The sequence below is a fragment of the Centruroides sculpturatus genome, unplaced genomic scaffold, assembly GCF_000671375.1.
Source record: "Centruroides sculpturatus isolate CEXI.00-Female unplaced genomic scaffold, Cexi_2.0 scaffold1516, whole genome shotgun sequence".
Taxonomy (NCBI): Eukaryota; Metazoa; Arthropoda; class Arachnida; order Scorpiones; family Buthidae; genus Centruroides; species Centruroides sculpturatus.
The window spans coordinates 48530-59751 of record NW_019385684.1 but is presented as its reverse complement, the minus strand read 5'-3'; the positions used below and the strand labels follow the sequence as shown (position 1 = coordinate 59751).

At 30.5% G+C, this 11222-nt stretch overlaps 1 protein-coding gene across 2 annotated transcripts; it reads right to left on the bottom strand.

Moving 5' to 3' along the window:
• Window positions 1-1054: 1054 nt before the first annotated feature.
• On the bottom strand, window positions 1055-10104 carry LOC111641178 (NACHT, LRR and PYD domains-containing protein 12-like). 2 transcript variants are annotated; one of them, XM_023387303.1, is made up of 5 exons: window positions 9967-10104; window positions 7452-7642; window positions 2205-2273; window positions 2030-2119; window positions 1055-1866 (listed from the first exon to the last, which is right to left on the bottom strand). In XM_023387303.1, exons 1-5 carry the CDS (start codon window positions 10088-10090, stop codon window positions 1738-1740), a joined length of 603 nt encoding a protein of 200 aa, XP_023243071.1. In that variant the 5' UTR covers window positions 10091-10104; the 3' UTR covers window positions 1055-1737. The 2 variants fall into 2 exon arrangements, with proteins under 2 accessions (XP_023243071.1, XP_023243070.1); XM_023387302.1 differs by lacking the exons at window positions 1055-1866; window positions 2030-2119; window positions 2205-2273 and having other exon boundaries at window positions 6271-7642; window positions 9967-10091.
• Between the last annotated feature and the right edge of the window lie 1118 nt (window positions 10105-11222).

Here is an 11222-nt window from a genome sequence, read left to right as displayed (position 1 = left end):
TTTGGTTTTTCTGGGTGGTAATAGATGATGTCTGCAACATTCAGCCAAATTCTTTCCGAAAATTAGCCCAATTCTGTATAACGGATAAATATGCATCACTTATATAATGCTGATATACATTAATATTTTACGATCGTCTTATTGTTTGTACATTGAAATGAATCAGAGTAAGTTTGTCTATAAAGATTTATATGCATAATTATAGATTATGAATAAGCAGTAAATATTTTATTATGGCCTAAACATTAAAATGAAATTATAAATGGTTTATTTATCTTTTAAAATATGTCTATTGAAAGACATATTTTCCTTTTACGTAATAACTTAAATCACGAATTATAAACTCGGCTCGTGCAGTAAATCAATATTTTGTCGATAGTTTTAATAAAATAATAACTCGAGTTTAATATATATTGTCGTTAATTTCATTTTAATTAATATTATAAAATGAAATGAGAAAGATGTAATTCTATTTAAAAAAAATGACGAACGATCAGCACTTCTCTTCAATTCAGTACGCGAATTAAACACAGTGACCATACGTAAAGTGTATAAGAGGAAAAATAACAAGAGTAAGTATTCCAATTTAAAAACGTAATTAGAACAGAAATGTTATAAATTAATATGTCGCCATTTGTCTCTATTATTCATAATTTTTACAATTACATAAATACTATTTTTTCTTTCCTGACTGTTATATATAACAGAGGGTACATATGTGTGTGGCACAATTTTTGTTCACGCTTTTTGAAAATCTATAAAAATTCTCGTGAAAAATTACTCTCAAAGAGTTTCTGTACAGAGAGGTTTCTTGAATATGAGATTTGAAACATGGTATAGTAATAATCATAATCTTGCAAAAAATTATAAAATAATACAAAATTCAATAAAAATACGATCTTACATTTTATCGCAGAGTTAACTAGAGTAGGAGTTGGCAGGAAGATAAAAGAAAACACTTAAAATTAGGTGTTTTGCAGCAAGAGAGGGTATTTCTTTCATTTATTGTAAACAGAAAATAAAGCTTATATTAGAGAGGTTGCAGCNCACGAACGAAATGTTTCAAAGTAATTTTGTAATGTCTGAATGTTCAGATCCGCTAATAATAAAAATTATGTTTTAAGAACTATTAAATTGTAATAGCGATTCGACATAAATATAGGTTTTCTATTCATGGCTCTGCATAAAGTTAAGCAATAAGCGGATTAATGCAAAAATTAAATTACCGGCTGTGCATAGAAGAAGAAAAAGCATTTGTAAAGAAAAAATTTACTTCATAAACTTGTGCAAGTGGACAATTTAGAAACAAAAGATACAAACGAAACAACACGCGATAATTTTTATTTGTTACATGCAAGAAATTTATTGATGTAACGAATGTGGCGCTATGGGTGCTCTATTGTTCAGGTGTAAACTTCAAAAAAATAAGCAGTTGATTTTTCACGTAATTTATAATAGAACAAATTAGAATGTAACGTAACATTAGTTTCTACAATTTACTATGTGGTGATTTCTTTCTATCGTATTAAGCACCCAAGCACTAAACTTTTTCTTGTAAAAACTTTTTCGCTTCCTTCAAAACTTTAACTATGGAAACACTATTTAAATTATTTTCTCTATATCTATGTGTAGATATTTCCTACAGAAATCCAGCAAAACACATACATTAAAGTAAAATGTTAGCTTGATTAATGTTACTAATCATGATGACATTAATCACAAAGGAATAAACCTTGTCTAATTGGTGCTGCTGACATTGTAAGATGCTAATGATGCATTTCTTGGAACGCAATGTGTACTTTTTCCCTTCATTATATCTCGAATTTCTAACATCATGTTAAAAATGGTATACAATGCATTACACACCTGAAAAATTAAAATAGAAAACAAATTAAAAATTATGCAATTAGATTTACAATTAAATTTAAAATACGCGATTGTATGTACTTGCTTTCAATACATTTAAACGATTAAAATGCTTAAAATATAAAGATAACTTCATTGATAAATTAATATAAATATGCTTAACCTCAACAGGAGTTTCTTTAGAGAGTATGAAACAATCTCCAATACTGACACCGATAGAGTTCTCTCGAAATCTCTTAATGAAATCTAATATCTGTTTATAAAAATATAATAAAGTGAATTTAACACGAAATATGAAAAAATATTTATTGAAACAAAATATAATTTTGTTGTAATACTTTAAGCTTTTCTGTTATAGAAAGCGGTAATGCACTCATAATTCGTATTTCTTGAAAGGAATCATAAGCCTATGGAAAAAATAAATGAATACATTAAAATCTATTAATAAATACGTATGATTAGGTAATTAATGTTATTAACTTACGGCTATATAAAAGCGAGATGTAGCAAAAGAAGCAACAATGGCAATAGTGACAGCAAGAATGGTGGTAAGGCACATTATGACATACAAGGGTAGCGACATATCAGGAAATACAGTGTTGTAGATGAAAAAGCACACCAAAGTTAGCAAAGAACCGTAAACGATAAACATATATTCGTTCCACTTATCGTTGACCTGTTTGATAAAATCGCACAATTCGAGATGCTTACAAATTAAATTGTCTATATCTCGCTTCGAACATCTAACGAAAAGCCGTAGCAATCGACGAGACAAAACTTTGAATCTTTCGATAAACGCAAATCCCGCCGCATGAATAACCGACATCGCCCACATGCATAGAGCAAATTCGTAAATGAAACAGACATTAATATAAACGGCGCAAACGAGAGCTCTTCCGTAACTCGATTTACGTTCCACGACATTGCTAATTGCATAACTTAATATAATTACATAGGGAACCAAAACGAAGCAATACATTATTAATAGGATGTTTTGCATTGTGATTTGTTTCTTGCGAATTTTTTCTTTTTCTCCGCGATAACCGGAGTTTCGGAGATCGTATACAAGTTTAGCTCTTCTTCCATTTTGTGCCATTAATGCCATGCTGAAGGAAAAGCAGGCAAATATTCCTTTCATGAATGGTGCGTTGTCTTGTCCACCAAAATCTTTAATCGGACTACATGCGATGATTTCGCCATCAAATGAAATTGTATGAATACATAGCATTGCCGTATGACTGAAGAGAATTGCTTCTATTATTTTTCCGTAAATAGACATAATTTTGCTTTGTGTGGGAGATAATTGATGTTTTTCGCATCGTTCGGCGAAATTATCAAAGAAAATTAGCCCAATTCTGTAAGATGGATAAAGCATGCAATACAAGCAGTCTTCCTCCATTTTCTATCATAAATGGCTTAAAATTGCCTGTTACAGAAATCAAAAGGACAATAATAATTGATAGATTACGCATTACTCATGCAATGCTAATATATATTAATATTATACAATCGTTTTAATGTTTATAAATTGAAATGACTTCTCTTGGATCTACAATGAGACTGTTATATCAGAGTAAGTTTGTCTATAAAGATTTATATACATAATTATAGTTTATGAATAAGCAATAAATATTTTATTATGGCCTAAACATCGAAATGAGATTATAAATGATTTATTTAACTATCAAAATATGTCTAATGGAAGACATATTTCTCTTCTATGTAATAACTTACATCATGAACTATAATTTCGGCTCGTGCAGTAAATCAAAATTTTGTTGATACTTCTAACTCGTGTTATTATTTTATCAATATATATTGTCGTTAATTTCATGTTAATTAATATTATGAAATTAAATGAGCAAGATGTAATTGAATTGAACAAAATCACATATTGAGGTTGATATTGCATTCGAGATTATAAACCAGAACTGTGAAATTGTTCATCCCTATTCTTCAGATGAAAATATTATAAACCATTGAATAATTTTGCATACTCGACAGAACAACACCAGATATTTTTCAGTGTATTTTGTTCTTGTCACGTTTATGAAACATATTCAAATACGATTTCTAAATAAATATTTAGTAGAACGATCAGCACTTGCCTTCAATTCAGTACGCGAATTAAAGACAGCGACCATACGTAAAGTGTATAAGAAGCAAAATAACAAGAGTAAGTATTGCAATTCAAAAATGTTATTAGGAAAGAAATGTTATAAATTAATATGTCGCCATTTATCTCTATTATTCATAATTTTTACAATTATGTAAATACTATTTTTCCTTTCCTGACTGTTATATATAACAGAGGGTACAGTACATATGTGTGGCACGATTTTTCTTCACGCTCTTTGAAGCTTAATAAATAACTCCAGTTCTCTTTGTCGATAATATGTGAAATTTTGAGGGTCGTTTGTAAGTTTTAAAGATTGATGCTATTAATATGGAAAAAATGCAGGTTTTCGAAGTGATATCGATAAATACAGATGCATTCGTTTTGTTAGGAAGTGTGTTACTTTGGCATTATGTTTTAATTATTTTTGCTGTAATATAACAGACATTAATTCAGTTCTACTCAGGCAATCTATCAACAAAACTGACCTACAGGTAAGGAATGTAAAAATGTTTAACATAAGTTAGATTATTAAGAACTCATTCAGAGTGTTTCTCTATGGAGTAGTTTCTTGAACATGTGATTTTGAACATGGTATGTTAATAAACAATTTAAAAGTATATTTTTGTTGCAACAGAAACCAAAAAATGTAAGCAGTGGAAAGTGAGAACTCATTACATGAATGTAGGAATAGAAGAAAATTATCAGTAATTGAGAAATAAGTATCACTTTTATATCATCGAAGAATAGAAGAGAAATTTTGGAGATAATGAGAGAAGTTTTGAGATAAAAAGGTTTACAAATTGGTGAAATATTGTACAAACAGCAAAAAATTATAAAATTGTGAGATAAATGAAAAAAAAATTATGCAGAACTCTAGTCAGGTATGTACTGTACATTGGTAAACACAGCATGAGTGTTTCACAATGTACAGTATATTCATTTATTAATTATGAAAAAAACATATTACATACATTAATAAATCAAACTCTCTAAATGGCGAACAACAGTATATCTATTCATATCCCTTAGTGTTTTTATTACATGCAATTTATTATATAAAAGTCTACTATCACTGTTCTTATTATAGGAGCATTTCTAGTAGACTTCTATATAATAAATTAACAGTATATCAAATTATATTATTTAAAAACAAATTAAAGAATTTATTGATCTTTATATTTTAGAAGTTATACAAAGTAAAATTAAATTCATAATGATGTTATTGTAAGTTTTAAGAAAATAAAAAAAAAGTAATTGCTCTCATAATTAAAAGGCCACACTTATTTAAGAGCCATTTTTGTGTGTTTTAAAGAATCTAAAGTTCTCTCGATGCATAAGGTTTTACTTTCCAAGCTGTTGTAGAATATAACAGAGAAAGTATGATGATCGGGCAAATTTTGACCCACGATTTTTGCATTTTTAGTCGTTTTTAGATGCCCAAAGATGTGAAATCAATCCTTACCAAAACCTGTGTTCTGTGTTGATCGGCATTTATTAATATTTTACATTATATCTCAGTACTATAAGATTCAAAATTTTTGAAACAAGGCAACATCGTGTTATTTCTATATATATAAGGCAATGATGCTATTAAATTTATGTAATAAAAGGTCGACATAGTTGAGAGATGTAACAAACATTCACACTTCAATTTTTATCACCCCGTATTTATAATTGTAAAATTATATGAAATTGATTTCTATTGATAACAGAAACTACTAATACAGTATAGTCTCGAAAACTCGGCACTCGATAACCCGGCACTTTGGATAACTCGGCCACACCCTGGCAGGGCAAAAAAATCCTTAGTTAATTAATTTTCATTATAGACAGCTTTATGCCTCATAAAGTATTTTTCTGAGGTCTGTCTTATCAGGTAAATTACTGAACACAGTGTATTCATTAATTTTCATTTTCATGTAGTAAAGGCTCTACACCTTCATAAAGGACGTACTTTTCCCTTGTTTAAGGGTATTTGGGCAGTTTATTCTTTGTTGTATTCTCAAGTAAACAATACATACAAGTACAGTGCAGTATTTTCTGAGGAAACACTCATACTTATTTTTTTAACCCCATTCCCGATAACCCGGCATTTTCACAAACTAGGCCATATTACGCCGAGTTTTCGAGACTCTACTGTACTAGTTTTTTGCCTAAATTCATAAAGGCAATAATAAATTTCTGTTAAAAAAATGATAAATGTATATAAGAACCCTTGTTTAATGGATGAATGTTTGTTTAAATTTACGTGTATCGCAGAACGTAAAGTACGTAATTATATTATAATATTTCAATTTTATGTTTCATTTATGCCCATATAGGTCAGCAGTTAATTAACATATTCTAAAGATCTAACATACTCTATAATTTCCTTTCGATTTGTGTTGTGTGATTCAATACACAATTTATCTATAAATTTGTAATCTAATGTTTTGAATTGGAAGCAAGTCGATGGAATTTTTTGTAAGGTACCATTATCATAAAGACCATACAAAAAGAGCAATGCGTAATTTGATAACTTCGGTGATAAATCGGAACATTCCGTGTACGAAAGAGCAGAAAGAAATTCGTGAAAAGTTTCGTGAATGATATCGTAATAGGCTGGACACTTGTACAGAAGTTGAATACGTTCGATGGATTTGAATTTATCTTCATCCTCTAGACATTCTTTTAAACTCTGTTCTGTGATTCTGTTATTATAATTAAGCGGATAGGGGAATTTTCTACCTAATTTAATTAGTAAATCGATTATTTCTTTGGAAATTTCTGTATCTAGTAAGTCCTTTGTTTCGTAGTTCACTTGAAAGTCTTTAGTAATTTGAAACATCATTCGATAATATAAATCAGTCAATCTTTTGATCAGTCCGATTCCTTCAACTTGATACAAGCCGCATATTATGTTTAACATAAGAGGGCATTCGGCAATACTTTTTAAAAAACAGTTACGATTGATATGATTTATGAGATTGACACAACAGGAACTTTGACCTTCGAAAATCGAACGTATGTAAATCTCTTGTTTATCTTCAGTAAATCCTTCAATTGAAATTCGTAAATCCATATTTCGCGTTATGGATTTCACATTGTGTGGGCGACTTGTAATTAATATAGTAATTTTCTCTGAAATTTCTACTGATTCCTCGTTCAGGAGTTTTTCGATTACTTTATTATCTGCAAATTCATCGTAGCCGTCTATCATTATAAGAATGTTTATTTTGTAGTCAAATAAGTCTGGTCTTTCCTCAGTTTGAACATTTTCAAATATGGTGTCCATGATTGAGTCCGACAATGTCCTCTCATCCAGTTCGTGTAAGTCAATGATGGCAACGAAATAGAAGTGATTTAGATAACCTGCAGATTCATCTGATGCCCAGTCGAAGGCTATTTTCTTACAAAGCGAAGTTTTACCATATCCAGCATCTCCTATGAGGAGAATTGTCTGATTTTCATCTTTTTTTGCAAATACCTGTTCTAGACAAAGGATTTCTCCTAATTTGTTTCTTGAAGCATATTCTTCTCTTAATTTCAATTCTACAAAGTACTCCTTTATGAAAAGGTCATTATCCTTGCAATTGTTGTTTCTCACTAAAGATCTCATATAAGCATTCGATCTTTTATAATGATTTTGCAGTCTAGTCCTTGATTTCCGAAGAATTTCTGTAAGAATAATATATTTAGTTAAATTTGTATAAGGAGAAAATATATACTTAAATTAGAATAGTATGTAATACATTTCAGTGATTTGCAATGACTCAGAAAGAAAAGTTATTAATAATATTAAGGACAGATAGTAATAGTTATGACTTTCAAGGTGCCGTTATAGATATATTCATACACCATGATTACATCAAAATACTGGCTTGTATTTCAGTGTTAGACCTGTAGAAGACACCAAAAACTCCACGTGACAAGACGGTTCGGCGCAAAACTTCAACATATACCAAGAACAAGTTGGTTGATCTACTGTAGGCATATCCTGAGTATCCAACTCATATCCAAAAGATGAAGAGACAGAAAGGTATACTATGATAAAACAGTAAGGTATGCGTGGCAGTAGCTCAACTACAACCGATATTGAGGAATCCGAATTAGAACGTGCAAACTCCTATTTCACTGTACCGTACCGATAGCGAAAATAAATTCTTAGATACTTTGTTTTCATATGTATAAGTGCATTTGTCACATTCAAAAACCCCACCAGTGGCCGAGTGAATCAAATCACTGATAGTAGGTCGCGGGTTTGCGCCTGATCAACAGGCTGAATACTTTGAGTTTTACGGGTTTACTTCAGATGTTTAACCTTGTGCTTTTTTTCCTACGTGCTCTAGTATTTTGTAACTCTATTTTCACCATCATTCACTATCATTCAATGGTACAGTACACATTAAAATGTTTTGTGTTTTCTATGAAATTTGCAGATGCATGAAATTACCAGGAGTTATTTATTATTAATCAAGTGTTCAACACGTCAGAAATTTTCTTGCAAAAAATTGCTTTATAATCGGCTTGAAGTCAATGGCTATCACCATGTGATTTTCCATACACGAGTGAAAGCCAGTTAATACACTGTTGCCCCAGTCTTGAAAGTGAAAATTCTCTTGCACGAATGGAAACCATTATTGATGTGAACACTTTGAGTATATATTAAAAATAACGAAGCGCAGATTTCAAGTTATCCGAAATTACTTTTACTAACAATATAGGGAAAGTCTCTCAATTTTTATAAAGTATTATATTTTATGAAGTGGCTCCTACGCTCGTGGGGCTCCAACAGCCCATGAATTATGACGGTCCTGATGCTAGATTGTAAACAGGATACATTATTCATTTACATTATCAGCCATATTTCTTAATTGTGCTGTTTATAGAAGAAATACAGTGGAACCCCGGTTAACGAACTTAATCCGTTCCGAGGCTCCGTTCGTTAACCGAAGCAATTTTTCCCATAGAAATTAATGCTAATGCAATTAATCCGTTCTAGTCTCCGAAATTTTTGTCATTTTATTTGTAATATACAGTAATTTTGTTTGATGAAAATGTAGGAAAACGTGGTATCTATCATTACAGCAACAAACACGTAAACTTTGTTTAATAAAATAGCACTGTACATACCTCCGTTTGTGGTAGTTGCTGGCAGAAAAGTGGAGATATACGAACCTTAATGCTTAGAAAGGGAATCCCTCCAAAAAAAATAATGGGTAGCACTTCATCGGAAGATTCTTCGAGTCGAAGTCTCTTTCGGTAAAAAAAAAAAAAAACACCAATGGCTAAGTGGTCTTCGTACCTTGAACACGGGGAGTTTGTTCGTGAGCTCGCACATTGCTCAGACGGGCTGGCCACGTGGAGTTTTCCGGGATATCTCCACGTCTGTAACCCCTAAATAAAGGCCAGTTTCCCTTAAAAACACCTCCCAGAAGGCATTCCCCCTAGTCAGATCGCCCAAGTGTTGCGTTGTCATAATTTAACAAAGAAACAAACTCTTTGTGTAAGGAGCAAGAAATTGATCTAAAGTTCATTGTCTTACTCTTTTAATCAAAATTTTTCTCAAATGCGATAGCGTATTGTCGTTTTATATTGCCTTTGTCGTTTTCTAATGCCACTATGACATTTTTCTTTCTTTGATGCCATATTGATTAAATATATAAATCACAAAACTGAAAAAAGAAGTATAGCACAAACACTCGGAAAAGCAATGCTTAACTCGTGCATGCCTAACACCAACTAAAATTTGACACAAAATACCGTTACGTTCGTTATTTGAATTTTGTTCGTTATCCGAGACAAAATTTTTGCAAAATAAAAGTTCGTTAACCGATTTGGTCGTTAACCAGGACGTTCGTTAACCGGGGTTCCACTGTAAATAATAAATGATTTGAGATTTATATGAAATTTTTGAGTTTAAAATTTCAATCTTCAAAAATCATTCAATATTTTTGTAAATTTTCAATGCCTTATTGCTGAAAAATAATTAAAAAACTTACTGTTTGTTTCAGGATCGTATTCTGTCGTGATGACTTGGTTTCCAATATGTAATGCTTGAAGACTGTTGACTGTAATTTGGTACGTTTCTGTAGCCATACCTATAAAAATAATGCTAATTTTCATAAAAATATCATCAGGTCTATCGAAATTTACATTTATATAGTGTAAGTGATAAAATACGACATTAAAAATTTTACTTCTTTATTAAAAAATCAAACTGCAAGATTAGTAAATGTTCAATTCACATTTGCATAAATATCTTTCTGGTTTCTCCATTCCTGTATAGCAGTTTGAACTTTGGCATTTCATGAACAGTGCTGAATTTTCGAAAAGTTAATGTCAGTTGTAGGCGGTAAAGATAAAGAGAATAAGCAATAAGTTTCATAGTAAAATAAGAGAAAAGAGAACAACTAAATGTATGAGATATTCCTCATGGACCCATGAGACAGAATATTCATGAGGAATATTCCTGTATGAAATTTATGTATGAGACATTCCCTATGAATATTCCTGTATGGGCTTTATGTATGAAATATTCCCTATAAATATTCCTGTATGGGATTTATGTATAAGATATTCCTCATGGATCCATGAGGAATATTCCATATCTCATACAGGAAAAACTAGAATGTTTTTTTTAAACACCGAATTCCGAATATTTCTAAATTAACTAAGCTGACTTAAGTAATTGGCATACATTATTTCCACAATTTACTTATTATAAATATAATTTACGCAGTTGATACCCTTTTACGACTGATATTAATTAATGTCATATTTAATGGTTGCAGTTATTGTTATTCATCTCTCGTGCAAATATTGTTGCTGCAGATAATTAAGGTCATAACATTTAAAATAACACAATGAAACCTCTGAAAGGCTACTGACAAAAACATTAAAAAGTCAGCGACTAGTTACTTAACTTTCCCTGCAACATTTAAAACTTTGTATGTGGCGCCATCTCTTATGATAGAAATATAAAGATTTTAATAATAATATAATTATTATAAAATATCAAAAAGCTTATTTCTGAGGGTAAAGATGGGTTCTAAAAAAATTATAAATGCTAATAACAAATAAAATCATTTGTGGCGTAGTAAACACTAGTATTGTGTTTTATTCCAAAGACACATAGCAAATTTTCCATCAAATTCCTTTATTAGTTGAGTCCATTTTATATCTAGTTTTGGTATACGGTTATTTTCTTCGTTTAGTATGAACCATTTTTTCTGTTTTAGTAATATTATTAAGTTTT